General features: G+C 32.8%; 3 protein-coding genes across 3 annotated transcripts in view; 2 read left to right on the plus strand and 1 right to left on the minus strand.

Annotated features, from left to right (window-relative positions):
- Nucleotides 1-776: 776 nt before the first annotated feature.
- Nucleotides 777-1,983, plus strand: LOC134683624 (heavy metal-binding protein HIP-like). Its single transcript, XM_063542935.1, has 2 exons — nt 777-1,030; nt 1,566-1,983. The coding sequence occupies exons 1-2, from the start codon at nt 841-843 to the stop codon at nt 1,958-1,960; spliced, it is 585 nt and encodes a 194-aa protein (XP_063399005.1). The 5' UTR covers nt 777-840; the 3' UTR covers nt 1,961-1,983.
- A 4,063-nt stretch (nt 1,984-6,046) lies between these two features.
- LOC134685200 (RNA-binding protein RO60-like) lies at nt 6,047-9,960 on the minus strand. The gene is made up of 2 exons (XM_063544699.1): nt 9,724-9,960; nt 6,047-8,067 (listed from the first exon to the last, which is right to left on the minus strand). The coding sequence occupies exons 1-2, from the start codon at nt 9,948-9,950 to the stop codon at nt 6,516-6,518; spliced, it is 1,779 nt and encodes a 592-aa protein (XP_063400769.1). The 5' UTR covers nt 9,951-9,960; the 3' UTR covers nt 6,047-6,515.
- Nucleotides 9,961-17,044: 7,084 nt separating this feature from the next.
- LOC134684324 (uncharacterized) overlaps nt 17,045-17,357 on the plus strand; it is a 30,086-nt gene continuing 29,773 nt past the window's right edge. The window contains exon 1 of the mRNA XM_063543612.1: nt 17,045-17,054. Within this exon, the coding sequence (XP_063399682.1) occupies nt 17,045-17,054 (10 nt within the window). The remainder of the gene's footprint in view (nt 17,055-17,357) is intronic.

A 17,357-nucleotide genomic window follows, 5' to 3' on the forward strand; every position in this document is an offset into this window, starting at 1 on the left:
ATAGTGGTAAATTTAAAACGGAAAGTCCTTAATCAAATGACAAAACACAAAAGTTAAAATATATACATCAAATGAATGGGTAACAACGGTCATATTCCTGATTTGGCAAGGCATTTTCTTATGTAGAAAATGGTGGATTAAACCTGGTTTTATAGCTAAATCTCTTACTTGCATGACAGTCGCGTCACACTAGATAGATTGTTTATCTGTCGGACTAGCCTTCTCTTAAAGATGGTTTGCATAACCTAATAATGATTTCACGGGTCAGCTAGCAAGCAAGATAACCAAAGATATAACCATTACTTACACACTCGATTCAATCTGCTGTAATAATTTTCCACTCTATTCAGAACAAGGAAGATACATTGTGTAATATGAACTGCCATTTGAGTGATATGAGATTCCTCAAACGCGAGAGTAAGTATGTCTTGTTCGGCAAATAAGTCCCGTATTATCAAATAATCTCTAATTCGCAAAGTATCGAAGACAGAATATGAATGTTTTTTTTAAGCTTGGAAATGTCAGTCGTATCTTACTCATACCGTTTCCTATAACCAAGTGGTTTTAATTACCCACTGGACACACACACCCTTTTCAATCAGGCTTTAGTATAATGATGCCTATCCAAGGCAATTTGGTTTTTTTTATCTAACATTGTTGGCCTGTTTTTCAGACGAGCATTAATGTAATGCGTAAATAATTCATGTCTTGGAACTATGTCTTAATGTACTCAACATCCTATTCATGTAAACACATCCGCCGTCATAAACTTTTATAAATAAAACCTGTTGATTTGCATTCGATTGTAAGCTGTACGATACAACATACACACATCCAACAATGACAGGAACTAGTCATTTACACATTGCATTGTACGGCATTTTACTATGTGTAATGCAGGTAGTCTGTCAAACTAGTCAACCAACATTAACAGATGTGAGGAAGGATTTAATCGACCTTGATTCATATGTTGAAAATAAACTGAAAGCTATCGATACAAAGATACAACAAACAGCATGCTACAACCAAGGTATTTGTTCATTTTTTTTGTTACTAAATGTTAAACGAACATTAATGCATAAAAATCAGATACAAATGAGGGGGCTCACAAATGAAGCGGACTTTCCACAATTAAAATGATTAAAAAAATGCAATTCACAGCCGATTTATATGTAATGAGCATACACGTGCGCTTATCTTTTGTCTTCTGGTATTTCTTTAAAAGCTGTATTCTTGTTTATTTCCATTCATACTTAGTATATCAATTATTTTTAGTGCGATCTCTCTGTTCTGCAGTGGTAAACGTATGTACATGTATGATCATGCCTTATCATTCTGTTAATAGTGCTAAATTAACACCACAGTTTGTCCTTTTGTAATTAATTCCACTGGATGAATATATAAAAAAGAAGATGTGTTATGATTGCCAATGAGACAACTATCCACAAAAGACCAAAATGACACGAACATGAAGCATATTTATCTATCAGAGTTGGTCATTAAACTTTCGCATCTTTGGTATCTGGCATTTACAAGTTAAATGGGTTTATCATTTAAATTTGCAGGTCACACGATAGTTACATTTCTAGCACGTCTGTTAAGTCCAGACTATGGTACTATTGCTGCTAAAGCTACTTTAAAGTTTGAAAAAACAACAGAAAACATTGGAAATGGATACGATAACAAAACCGGGATTTTTACAGCTCCAGTCAAAGGTCTTTATCATTTCACTGCTTCGGCAAGACAAAGTCGGAGTGGATATTTGCACTTGGGATTGTTCAGAAACGACGAAGAAATGGCAGTATCCGTTGGGATGAATTACAATTCTTTAACAATTGGTGCAACATTTACGCTACAATTTGGCGATAATGTTCTCGTAAAGAACATATGGTCTAAATCGTCTGGCATTGTTGGTGCTGGACAGACCTATTTTTCTGGTCACCTTGTACACGTTATGTAGAGAATAAAAAGAGGTACATTGCATGAAGTTGTTGTTTTCTTCTTTTTTTCAATTAGACGAAACCACAATAAACAAGCACACACCTATCATAATATAAAAAAGAAAACACCATACCGACCATTTTCAAATTATAAATTATACGAAGAAGCATTTTAGTCTTGCTTGAAGCTTATATATATATTTATAAACTAATTTGAACAACAATAGTGCATTAAAACCTTTATCAAAAGATCACTCCAGAATATCAACTGGTCTTTCCCTTACCGGACGTGATGAGTATGTGCGTTTTTTTTATAAACTGCATACACATGTATATCCAAATTACGACATGAATTCAGAATGAATACTTACGATGTTGACGAAATGGATATCATCGTTTATTTTCATGTTAAGTATTTTTAGTTTTTGTAAAAAACAGTTACTCTGTTTGTACATGTTCTTCGGTCCAATGAAAACTTGACGAGAAAGATAATTGCAATGATAATAGCTATACCTACATCAACATCTCCGGTCTAAAGTCCTCTTTGAAATATGTACTGTCATTTTAAACTAGTCAGAAAATATGTAGGAAATGCTTGACCGTCATTAAGCAAAAATAATATCAAAGTTTAATATTCCAAACTGCATAATTATATAAGGGTTTTATCAAAATGGTATGGCTCGAATATTCAAACCAGTATCAAAATTTGAATTCAAAATTAGGAATGTATTACATTTCACTTCATATGATATAATGTGTCTATATGTGATATGTTTACCAAAACAGATCTCCAATTATTGTAGCTGTTTCATCTTCACTCAGCGTTATTGTTATGATACTCCGTTGTACAGTATGTGCTATCTTCTTTTTGCTAGGAATAAAATCAGATTGGAGTTTTACACCAATAATACAGCAACACAACGACATAATATAAAACTACCTTTCAGCCGTTAAGTCAACGAAAAACGTCATTGGACATTTTTCTTATTCCAGCTTAATATGCAGCCACCGAATCAAACGAAATTCGACAAAAGAACGGCTTTAATTTAACCAAGAACTGACACACTACGTTGCTTCTGCCAAGTTTCGGGAGGATCAGAGAATAAGAAATAGAATAACTATACATAAGAGATAAAACAGTTGTTCACAAATGTAACGTTGGACATAAGTTTTTTCCACATAGCTTTGTTGTTTTAATCCTCAAATATACTAGATATTACTAAGCATATGACCAAGAGCTATTAGAACATACAGGAAAACATATACTGAATTAGTTTTTATAGTGGTTTATGATTGTTAACATTTTATTTTGTTTTGCGGAGGAAATTTTGAAGATTCTGTTTTAAATCATAGGGGTTGTAGGAACAGCGTGCATGACGTTACATCGAAAAAAATATATTCTAAAATAAGTTTTAATATTCTATTTATGGAAAAGCACTAGCAAACTAAACATATCTATACTGAATGTAAGATGTATGATTTCGCCGAAAGTTTCTTCGAATATCATGTCATTGATAAATAATAGACACTTTGATATTTTGTTCGTACATTTTGTAAGTACATTTGGACTTCCACAAATAGATAGTTCAACTTCTTTTTATTGTTTAATCATATAACTAAATTATTAAAGTATTTACAATCTTTAAATATTGTAATACAAAATAAACTCTTGATAAGATAAAGAAAATGTCGATCAGTAGTGCTAAATCATTGTCTAAATATTTCATTTTGAGCTTTATATGAATATGAATTTGCATTAATCGACCTAATTTTCATGATCCGTTGTAAAGTTTAAATGATAAACAGTTGGTAAAAAATGCCCATAGATATGGTAATCACATGACTTTCATAGTTGCTTGAAGAAATGGGGTCAAACCGGGGTCAGTTTTCTGACTACTTAAGTACTTGTGTATTTGGAATACAAAATGTAGGGGATACATTGCAAAATGTAACTTTGGCTTTTATCTTTTTTTATGAAAGAAAGGCAAAGGATAAGAAAACTCAATTGTCGAGAAAAAAAATGACAATGCCATGGCAAAGAGGACAAACAACGGTACACAAAACATAAAATGGAAATCTGACTGACGAGCAACACGATCCCAACCAGGTACCCCGGAAGGGTAGGCAGATCCTGCTCAAGTAAGCCAAACTCTGTGATAAGTCTTATTCGGTAAATCATATTCGAAGAAAAGATGTGGGATTTTGGATACGACAATTGGAACATACTCGTCTTAATTTGTAATGAGGATATTTAATAACAGTTAACCAACTCGTAATTGAGTCTGTTAACCTTTCGAAGGACTGATTTGTTCGCTTGGTTTGAAAGTTTCTTTGTAAGCAGCAACCATCTACAAAGGAAAAATCAATGTACGATTTTTTGTTGGTTTTAAGCTGTAAATAAGTCATCTAATATCGTTGCTGTCTCTTTGATACCAAATTACGCCTTTTTACTCTCAGTTTTATATAATATGAGATCCATATGACTAGTACATTTCCACAAAGGAAACGAATGTTGTATACAGATAAGCTTCTAAAACTTATCATTTATTTGTATATATTGTCCTTAACCTTACTAATTATCATAAATAGTATTAAACTAATATAGTATAATATGTTCTTCGTTTCATATGATAATATTGTTTTACCTAGAGTATTTTAAACAACATAAAGGTGTTCTGTTTCCTCTAAATTATTGGTGGCTTAATGTAAGAGGAATAACTCGATTTTTCCTTATTTAACATCAGACAGGATGACACATTTATCGTTGGAATTTCTAATATTTTCGAAATGCTGACAATGCTTCACACACACACGATATGAAATGTTTATTAAATTGCATGTATTTTGTTTTCTTAAATTATATCATGCTGTATCATGTTCATGTATCATATCAGCATGCATTTGTTTATAGGGGCAACAAACCAACAAGTCGCTGAAAGACAGACAACAGTATGACCAAAGAAAAATATGACATACATGCAAACAACAGTCCATAAAACACAACGCAAAAATATTAGGGACTGGGATTGACCATCACTAGCCCATCCAAACAAGTCCATAAAACAGTACACATTACACTAAAGTTTGGGATTGACCATAACCAGCCCTCCATAACAAGTCTATAAATCACAACACAGAAAACTAATGAAAAATTTTAATCAACCAGCACACCAAAAACAACGGACCAAAAAACTCTACACAAAAAAACGAAGATTGTGATTTATCATCACCAACCCATTAAAACAAGAATCCACAACACACTACACAGAAAACTAAAGATTTGTATTGGACATTACCAGCCCGCCAAAACAACTGTCCACTACACACTATACAGAAAACTAAATATTTGTATTGGACATTACCAGCCCGCCAAAACAACTGTCCACTAAACAATACACAGAAAATTAAAGATTTGTATTGGACATTACCAGCCCGTCAAAACAACTGTCCACTACACACTATACAGAAAACTAAATATTTGTATTGGACATTACCAGCCCGCCAAAACAACTGTCCACTAAACAATACACAGAAAATTAAAGATTTGTATTGGACATTACCAGCCCGTCAAAACAACTGTCCACTACACACTATACAGAAAACTAAATATTTGTATTGGACATTACCAGCCCGCCAAAACAACTGTCCACTAAACAATACACAGAAAATTAAAGATTTGTATTGGACATTACCAGCCCGCCAAAACAACTGTCCACTTAACACTACACAGAAAACTATAGATTTGTATTGGACATTACCAGCCCGCCAAAACAACAGACCATACAACACTTTAATAAACAATAAAGATTGGGATTGAACATCACCAGCCAACCAAAGCTAGTTCATAGAACGGTAGACAAAAAACCAAAGACTGGGATTGATCATTACCAAAAAATGGCGGTGAACTTATGTGAAACTAGATTTTTAACCTGATCCCAAACCTAAACCTCAATTTGCAATCTCAATCTGAAGTTTTGATTAGCGGTTTTAAAGTGAATTGGATTTGTTGCACCGTCATTATGGCTGCCAATTCAAAAGTTGTGAGTACCCGCTAGATATTTCACTCCGAATTCATGATATAAATATTTTGCCATGATGGAAAGAAGCAATGCGAAGATTTTTTATTAAATATAAGAAATGATAATTATTGCAACAAAATATGTGATGGTGCTTAAATCTGTAGTATTTCCCGAAGGTATTCAGCAAAATTCAATTTACACGAAATTCTATATGAATCAGTTGAGGTATATCCTTCTTTTTTTGTGCTTATAGTGACATTTTATGGATGTCTCAATGATGTGTACCCACAATTTCTTAAATCTATGTCACAACTTATTTCTTTAATTAAATACTGTTCAGAAAATCACACCAGGAATTTGATGTATTCGAAAAATCTGTAAATAGATTTTTAAAAAATCATCAGGTTCTAAATATGTTTTCTGTGTGTACTGCCATCAAATCAATCTATTCAATACTATGACTCGGTCCTAATACATATAAAAACTTTTTTTTAAATAACTATTGTTCAACTTGATTTCTAAAATGAACATTAATGTCTATAACAAAACAGTGGTTTTAATATAAAGTGACATTTTCCATTTCTTCCAAGTCAACATATGGATTATCAGTCTGCATGGAAGGATCACTTCGAAAGTCATTCACAAAGTTTTTAATTACACTTGGAGTGTGAAGATCAAAGCCGACTACATCGAGCGCATTCATATCCATAGGACTGGCTATGGTATATTCGTTGTCGGTCATACCAACAACAATAAGACGGTACTCATCAATAGCCACGTATCTAATGTATTGTTTTAGCATTTCCGCTGGATGCATATATCCACAGCTGGTTAAAGAGTCTGTGAGAACAACAATAACATCAAATCGTGTTTTTCTGATAGCTGCCCATTTAAATGGAACAGCCAAGTCTTCGCTGACTCTACCTGACAATTGTTGACATTGCTGTTTGACCTGTTGAATCTTAGCTGAAATAGAATCTAGAGTATCGCCCCTGGCTATACTACTGATACATGCATCTTCTATTGAATTAGCAAAGATAATGACTTCTACCTCTGCCGTGTTTATGGTTGAAAGAACCATGGCCGCAGCTGCTTCGCACGCTTTTATGGACGACCCGCAAATATTTTTCTGCATACTTTCACCAACGGAAACGGCCATTAAGTATGATTGTCCTTCCGGTGGACATATTTTGGTAAGCTGATCGAAAGCCTCTTTCAGTGCATTAACAATCTGTGTGTTTGGTGTCCACACTAACCTCCTCGTTTGTCCTTGCCCTTTTTCGTAATGTTTCAGTGCAATAAGAATTGTTAAGGGGTGGATCTTTTGACAGTTCAGTCCATCACTGTTCAACTGACCAAGTCTTTGAAGTATAATTGTAATCCACAAGTCTGAAGATGTATTTGAGTTTGGATTCAGCATTCCTAAACTAGTTATTTTACCTAGATTACGGAGCATTGCGGTAAAAGGCATAGCTCTAAGGAGTACCTCCCAAACGGAAATGTTATTTAAGAATCGAGTAGGTATGTGTTCCCTCGATAAATGGTATTTTGCTATTAGACTGCGAATTTCTTCAACATCGTTACATCGTTTTGCTCTCCTGGCCGCGTCCAAAAATTCACCAATACTTGCATGATTTGGAGTAATGTTTACAGTTATACTTTCGCCAAATATATATTCTATGATAAGTCTGATATCCGTAGTTCTGGGATGAACGTGAGCCAGACGAACCGCATCACGGTGGGTCCAACCGTGACGGCGTTTGTACTTCGTCACAAGATAGGCCAATTTCTTTGCACTTTTGTGGTCCTGTGGATCTTTAGACTGGAAACTATTATACCAGTTACTGATTCCCATGCGGTGAGCCCTGCCCCATCCACTGTTGTGTTCAAACAATTCTTCGCAATATTTTACAAACTGAAATAGATGTGTAGGAATGCGGCAGACGTCGTTTAATATTGCATAAGCAGATCTTTTAGTTTGTAAATCATTACTTCTTGCGCATATGGCTAATGCGTACAGTGTGGTGTCATGCTTACATGCTCTTCCTTGGATGCTTACATCCCGAATGCATCCGATTACCTCCGATCCTCTACCATCCTGTATGAGCCTAAAATAAAGGATATCAAATGTATAATTCAATGTGTGTAAAGCATTTGATATTTGTGTTACTAATTATAGTTTCCATCTATCTATAATAGTTCCAAGTTTATATATCTATCTATAATACTAAAATTACGAGGTCGAATTTGTCAGCCGTCATCACGTAAAAACGACGAATCAAAGAATTCAACTTTATATATAACTAATATAGTACAAAGGTGTAGATTAAAAATTACACCACTCCAGGCCCCTTTGTTTTCCACGTAATTAATATTGCCAATAATTAAGAAGTTCCGGGTCAAGTCCGATACCGATACCAATAGTATATTCACCTCTTACCTATTACCTCATCTGTATGTTCCGCATCTGACAGGCGCACCACCAAACGGTTTATTCAGGATTAATATGCTATATACACGGGTCATTATCACAGGATTGACACTACTAAATTGTCAAATTGTTACCTATTGTAAATCTGGACTAAAAATAAGGCGTATAGGTACAGTTTTCAATTTGTTAGCGGGCATGACGTAAAACAGCGAATCAAAGAATTCAACTTTATTTATAACTTATATAGGACAATGCTGTTGATTAAAAAATACTCCATTCCAGGACCTTTTGTTTTCCAAATAATTAATATTACCAAAAATTGATAAGTTCCAGTTCAACGGGTTCAAACAGAAAGATTTGAAAGCAGAGAAAACTGTGTATCTTATAATCGGCATGACTTTATCAGATGACAATACTAATACTAAAATAAGGCTTGCGCATAGTTGTATACTTTAATTCAGTGACGGACCCGCGATATCACGGGTGTGTTCTAGTGCTATATAAAAACAAAAAATGATAACAGAAAATCGTCATTTGAGGGCAATAACTCATACAAATATTACACTGGTGATTTCGAGTTTTAGATATTGCTTTGATGATTATTTTTGCTTTTATTCTTTTTAAAATATATACATCTAATATTTCAAAGTTTTCATAATATATATGAAAAAAAGGAAAAAAGTTGTCAAAAAAACCCAGTAAATGGCAATAACTCTTATAAGGGCTAACGATTTTGGCTTTGTCGAATTATTTAAAAAATATTTTCTCCTGATCATGTTTGCTATTATATTATAGATTTCAAGAAATTATACAAAAATTAAAATTTAAGGCAAAATTCATCAACTTCAAAATCCATCATTTTCAAAATTGCTCGTCAGCAACGTTAGGTAGTGGTTTTTGATCATCTTCGCGAGTTTTAAACGATAAAAAAGATCTTATTTAATCAAATTAACTTACTCGTGCATTTATATACATGACATATGGGGTTTCTTTATGCATACGATGTTTTAAGCATTAAAATATTTATAATACAAAACAAATTTGTCAACAATTGAAGGAAACGTCAGAGCAAAAAAAAGTCGACTTCCAAGATGTCATAATTATCTGCACTAGTTATAAAGATTGAACTGTATGTATAGATTTATAGCTCTAAATGGGGCTTTCCATACTTTTAAAGTTTTAAAAATAGAAATGATTATATGCTATTTGTTTACACTGTATGATTAATTCAAAATCACTATAAATACCTCATAAATACTCTTATATTGTATTAAAGTGAAAATAATATTATTCCGTATATTTATACATGTAACTAGTACATAAATGTTTTTACCTGTCAATGAAGCTTACGTTGGCCCGACCGAATTCTGTATGTTGTGTATTTGCCCTGTAAACCCTATCGTTGACTCCTAAACATAGGAATCGAAGCAGACTTTCCAGATCTGAGATTTGGTAAGAATATCCTCCACTCGGATTAGGGACTTGTCCAACTAAGGGCTGTGATTGAGAAACAATCTCACCAAGGGGATGGACATCCTGACTATGTGGGTCGACTTCCATGTTTGACTAATAAATGTATGGAGAGCCATTGGAAAAATAAAATAGCACTGATACATGTGATATATATATACTAACTGTTTACTAAATTGTCCTGATAGTGTAAAACTCAGCACTAGTCGCATAGACTGTCTTATGTATGCAGATGATGTCATTGTATTTTCTGATTCTGCAGATGGACTTCAAAAGCGCTTGAAGGCATTGGAATCATACTGTGATACCTGGTGCCTTAATGTAAACTTAAAAAAAACTAAAGTCTTAATCTTTAATAAAAGTGGACGCCACATAAAAGAACCATTTTATTTTAAAAGTGAATTAATTGAAACTGTTTTCAAATATAAATACCTTGGAGTTATATTCCAGTCAAGTGGCCTATTTAATTATGCAAAAGAAGACTTATTTAATAAATCTTTAAAAGCTTCATATAAACTTAATAGATGTTTATCTGGCTCAGATGCTAGTATTAAAACAAATTTACATCTGTTTGACCATACCATTAAACCTATTATTTTGTATGGCTCAGAGATATGGGGAATGTTTAAAACCAACTCTGCTTCCTGTAAAAAAGATGCTACAAATGTGCTTGAAAAAATATACCAGAATAATGTTGCTGATAAAATGAACTTAAAGTTCTGTAAGCATATTCTAGGCTTAAATAATAAAAGTACAAATGTTGCTGTACAATCAGAATTAGGTAGATTTCCTATATATTTTAATATTGTTATATCTATGATAAGCTATCTGCATAGACTACATCATTGTAACTCAAATTTATTGAAAGAAGCGTTTGTATGTAACAAAGATATGCATGAAAATAACACTATAACATGGTATTCCTCTGTTAAATTTATTTTACAAAAGCTTGAATTGAAAGAAACATATTGTATTGATTATTCAATTAATAGATTAAAACAACTTATTATGAAAAAGTTAAAGACATTATTTTCAAAAGCATGGTTCAATGATAAAGATAATGTTAATGGAAAGCTAGATACATATTTTTCTCATAAAAGTAATTTCCAAATGGAAAAATATCTTGATATTCAAAGTTTTCAATCAAGACAAATTTTATGTAAATTTCGCATAAGTGCTCACCAATTAAGAGTAGAAAAAGAGCGACATAAGAACAAACCTATAGAAAGGTCACAGAGGACTTGTAATTTTTGTTCTCATAATGATATTGAAGATGAGTTTCATTTTTTAATTAACTGTCCATTGTATAATCAATGTAGAGAATCACTGTTTGCACAAGCTCATGAACACTGTCAAAATTTCAATAACTTGGACTGCAAATCAAAATTTTTATGGTTAATGACCACTGAAGATCAACATATACTGAAAAAGTTATGCATTTTTCTTATCCAGAGTTTTCAATTGAGATCCACAAATTCTGTTAATGGCTAAATCTCTTTTAGTTTATCTATATATATATTTTTTAAATTCAAAAATTTAATTTAAGTGCACATTTCTCTATGTGTATGCATATTTCTTCTATTAATATGTAAATGCTTATAAACAAACTGCAGTAAAACTTGAAGGTGCTTATCATATTCCTGCAATTGTCAAAAAATATAATAATATACATAAATATCTAGTAATTGGTTGCTGTGTGTACATGGGAGAAAAATACCCTTATATCTAATCAGTTGGGGCTGCATATCATTTGTATGCAACTCAAAACACCATATCTGTTTAAAGGGGAATAATCCTTACAGAAATTGATTGATTGTCTCCCATATTACTTTCTATTCCATGTGCATGCAATAACTGTTCAGAGTTCTATTGTCATGTATTTCATTTTATTATTTCATTGTTATAACAAATCATTGTAATCATTGTATGAAATTTAAAACCCGCAAGGGTCCATAATTGGATTAATAAAGTATTCTTATTCTTATTCTTATTCTTATTCTTATTCTTATACTAACTTTGTACTTGACTTTCTTTGAGGAAGCAAGTGTCCTATAAGGCGAGAGTTCAAAAATAGGATTCAGACATGTTATTAAACAAATAGTTAATTTGAATTGTTCGCTATGCACTTTATTCATGATTGAATTGTAATAATAGCAACTGAATATAACAATTTGTTATACATAACTAAAAAAAAAAGATTTTGATAAATAGATATAGGAAGATGTGGTGTGAGTGCCAATGAGACGACAACTCTCCATCCAAATAACAATTTAAAAAGTAAACCATTATAGGTTAAAGTACGGCCTTCAACACGAAGCCTTGGCTCACACCGAACAACAAGCTATAAAGGGCCCAAAAATTACTAGTGTAAAACAATTCAAACGGGAAAACCGACGGTCTAATCTATATAAACAAAACGAGAAACACGTATATATTACATAAACAAACGACAACTACTGTACATCAGATTCCTGACTTAGGACAGGTGCAAACATTTGCAGCGGGATTAAACGTTTTAATGGATCCAAACCTTCTCCCTTTTTCTGAAACAATAGCATAACATCACAACATAGAAAATATCTGAATACAAATGCACAGTTAATTAAATATTAGAGAAAAACATTTTTGACCAAAAAGCTAACAAACAAATAGAAAACACAGTACATCACTGCGAAATATTTAACCAATCAATGTTCACTTTAGAAAAAAAACGTTTTTTTATAATCTTGAAGTTTATACAAATGTTGTAAGAATAAGTGAAAAATGATTGTTTAAGTTTATCGAATATGATCAAAAAACATGTATGGTCAGCTCGTACAAGACCGTACAAGTATAACTATACGGTCCTACCGTACGCGTATAGTCGGATCAAACGAGTAAAGTTTTTCAGTATACGGACCATGCGCGTACGGTCCAAATATTCATATGGTCCGGAACATATATTGCTTGCTATATAAGATTAAAGGATTAACAACCTTTACAATATAGTCTGAATAAAAAAATATTGTATTTTTTTCAATTATTTTCATTCGTTTTCTATTTACTACAATGTATGTCTTATATGCACGATCTTTTAAAATGATGAAACGGTTACATGATTAATTATACACTGTTTTTTTTAAATATTTTTTTTTCAGGATGAATTTCTGATTTTAGATGCTACATAATTTATGCTAGATGTATAAAAACAATACGTGTATTGTCGGTTTTGATATACCGGTATTACAAAAGATAAACAATTTTTAACAAAATATCAAATATAGTAAAAAACAACCGCTATACTGACTGACATACAATAAACTGAAATGTAAGATATATATTTTGTATGCAGTCAATTCATCCATTTTTCTTTATTCATAGTTTGTACATCCAAAATAGTTTTCCTCAACCATTACCGAAAATCAAGTATCACTGTGATCGATATACAGAGTTCTCATCTGCATGATGAAAATGTTTTCCTCAATTTTTTGTCCCCTTTAATCGACATGCTGATTTTGCAATTGACTTGAATACATTTCTCTTTTGACTATTTTGTGAGAATACAAATAGATGCGTGTAGGTTAATATTTAGGTTGCAATATATTTACCTACATTTTCGCTAGCCAAGGGTTACGATCCTCTCCAACTCTAACCCTTGGCAATTGTTGCAGCATTTTTGGCAGTATAAAACACAATACAAATAAAAAAACACAATACAAAAATCAATGTCAACGTAGTTATCTACAGTGGTGCAAACAATCCTGTCAACCTGAAGATGTGAGTTCTAATCATGCTCGTTGCAAGATGCGTCGACTCCGATCTTAATTACATGTACTACTTTACTGCTACTTTTGCATAGTTGCCCTGTAGCCCATTTTGTACTTTAAACATTATTGTACTATTTACAGCACTTGATGTGTTTCCAGTGATACAGATTGTTGGTACTGAAATAGTACCTATGCAAAAGGAGTTGTGTAGGATTGCAATTTTAACTTGTTCTGTCATTTTTATGATTAAGTGTGATCATTGTAACATTTCCATGTTATTTTTCTTTTGTTTATTTAGTTTATTGTTGGTATGTATACAGATTTTAAAGGAAGAGGCATATGCAGATGTCTTAATTTGATCATATAAAATTGAAAATGGAAATGGAGAATGTGTCAAAGAGACAACAGCTCGACTAAAGAGCAGAAAACAGATCAATGTATTATACTTTCCGTTTATTAGTATTTCCGTAGTTTATTTACTACCACTGGGTCGATGCCACTGCTATGGGGATTTATTCCCCGCGGATATCACCAGCCCGGTGGTCAGCAATTTTGTGCTGTCATGAATTATCATTGACATTGTTATATTTATAAATTTACTATTCACAAAATTTGGAATTTTTGAAATACTAAGGCTTTTATACCTCAGGCATAGATTACCTTAGTTGTATTTGGCAAAATTTTTAGGAATGTTTGTCCTTAACGCTCTTCAACTTCGTACTTTATTTGGGCTTTTTTAGCTCACCTGGCCGAAAAGGCCAGGTGAGCTTTTCTCATCACTTGGCGTCCGTCGTCGTCGTCGTCGTCGTTGTCGTCGTCGTTAACAATTTTTCCAACATCTTCTCCTCTGAAACTACTGAATGGATTTAAATGAAACTTAGCATGATTGTTCCTTAGATTATCCTGCACAACGTGTGTGTGCTTTGATTTTTGATCCGTCAAAAAACATGGCCGCCGTTACTTAGAATAGAACATAGGGGTCAAATGCAGTTTTTGGCTTATAGCTCAAAAACGAAAGCATTTAGAGCAAATCTGACATGGGATAAAAATGTTCATTAGGTCAAGATCTATCAGCCCTAAAATTTTCAGATGAATCAAACAACCCATTGTTGGGTTGCTGCCACTTAAAAGGTAATTTTAAGGAAATTTTGCAGTTTTTGGTCATTATCTTGAATATCATTATGGATAAAGATAAACTGTAAACAGCAAAACTGATCAGCAAAGTAAGATCTACAAATAAGTTAATATGACCAAAATTGCCAATTGACCCCTTAATGGGTTATTGTCCTTTAATGACAATTTTTCACAATTTGTTCATCATATTTGCTAACTTTAAATAATCTTCTCCTCTAAAACTACTCAACCAAATTCAACCAAACTTCAACTGAATGATCAGTAGGGTGTATAAAATAAAGTTTGTGTTTTATTTTCTATTTCGTCAAAAAAACATGGCCGCCATGGCTAAAAATAGAACACAGGTTAAAATGCAGTTATGGCTTATATCTCAAAAACTCCAGCATTTAGAGTAAAAAAGACAAGAAGTTTAAGTATTTATTAGGTCAAGGTCTACCTGTCCTGAAATTTTCAGCCGAATTGGGTAGCTGTTTTTTCAGGTATAATGCCCCTGAATCGATGATTTTAAAGAAATTTTGCAGTTTTTGGTTATTATCTTGAATATTATTATAGATACAGATAAACTGTTAATAGCAAAAGTGTTAAACAAAGTAAGATCTACAAATAAGTCATAGTGACCAAAATTGTCAATTGACCCCTTAAGGAGTTATTGTCCTTTAAAGACTTTTTTTTCACAATTTGTTCATCATGTTGACTTACTTTAAAAAATCTTCTCCTTTGAAACTGTTGTATCAATTTCAGCCAAACTTAGGCTAAATGAGTTTCAGAGTATCTAGTATAAATTTTATATTTCATTTCCTTGTATTTCAAGAAACATAGCTCCTATGGCTAAAATAGAAAATAGGAGAAAATGATTTTTTTTTGCTTTTGAAGAAAAAAGGACGATTCAAAGAACATTTGAATAAATTGAAAAGCCAAAATAATCATTGAAGAGAGATTTAACCAAAAAAATTAAGGTGAGCGATTCAGGCCCTTGAGAGCCTCTTGTTTAAACTTTTTTAGATTCGAGCATCACACCAATGAGTCTTTTGTAGACGAAACGCGCGTCTGGCGTATATACAAAAAATAGTCCTGGTACCTATGATGAGTTTATTTAGTTACACTGGAAGTAGTTGAGCATGCACGTGTTGAAATGTGGACGACATGAGGCCTTTGATAATTTTGATTGTTAATGATTCCTCTAATTTCCAATATTTCGAGAAGTCAAATAGGATATAGGGCAACACTATATCCTGCAAATTATATCCTTATTTGGTAAATTTTTTGAAAAATTGGACGTCCGTTCTATATTAAAGCTCTACGGCTTCAACAATGTGCCCGTTTCCGTCGTTTCGTTTATTACATCCCACTTTCACTATTTTAGTGTATACGAAATGCCGTAGCAAAGAAACGGAGTATGTTTCTCCCGAACAGAGGTAAGTCATATATATATAATATTATATCACTAAAGGACAATTTGAATCTACAAATCCTTGAATTAAATGTACATGATTACTTTTATACAGACTGTTTTGATGTAATCACTTTCCTAAAATGGACCAATTTGCACCTCAAATATAGTGAAACCCCCTCTCTCCTGCATGTTTATAAACATTGAAAAAAAATAAGAAGAATATTACATATTTAACACCTCGATTCTTTGTTTTAAGCCAATCGAACATAAGAGTGAACCTTATGTGTGTAACCTGACTGCATGATTCTTATCAGAAAATCACTTTATCTCATCCAGTACTCGAAGCCGGGACCTCGGTGCTTCAAGGCAGCGCTCTCTTTTTTTGTTATCTTTATTTTACAAAACAACAGTCGAACAGACTGAGCTATAGATGGACTTCACAAGCGCAATCACTTACGGGTGACTAAGTATCTACTACATGTACCGAAGGAAGCAATCCCGTCTCACTTCAACCGCCCAGAGTTGTACTATATGACCCAAACAACACATATCCTAGCTAGAAATCCTGTCTAAGTTACTACCATATTTTGTTTTAGTTAAGCGCCCTATTTAACTTGGAAGGAGAGCACGATTCATATGACAAATTAGGTTGTTTCCAACGGGACTCAAACCGCTTACGGGTGGCTAAGTATCTACTAGATTTACCGAGGGAGGCGATCCCGGAACTGTTGGTTATGTCATTAGTCTGTTTTGAGCAATTTTGAAAATGCCAATAAATAATTTATTATAATTGATTAAAAGCTTAATTTTCAAATCGTCAACTGTGTATCTGACCATAAAGCATATGGTGAACAAGTTTCCTTTTAACTTCAGGTCATAGTTTTTTCTTTGGAAAGATACTTCTCATTCTAATGCAGATTGGTAAGTAATTTTAATATATTTCATAGATATTCTTATTTTTGTTTTACTTCATTACAAACAGAATTATGCATTTGTTTAAATTAATTTTCACATGATATATCTTTTTTTAATCTGAACTCACATCAAAAGTAGAAGTCTTCCTCCTGTCTTGAAAGCATTTTATCCTTTTATCTTTAGATTTTATCGTTACATTCACATATTCACATATCACTCACTCTGCAACTATCGTGTTATGACTATTATACCCGAATAGAACGTATCAGAGAAGTCGCAAGGTCTGAAATATAAGTTATCAGCGACGTC

Source organism: Mytilus trossulus, chromosome 9 (genome assembly GCF_036588685.1).
Source record: "Mytilus trossulus isolate FHL-02 chromosome 9, PNRI_Mtr1.1.1.hap1, whole genome shotgun sequence".
NCBI classification, from domain to species: domain Eukaryota; kingdom Metazoa; phylum Mollusca; class Bivalvia; order Mytilida; family Mytilidae; genus Mytilus; species Mytilus trossulus.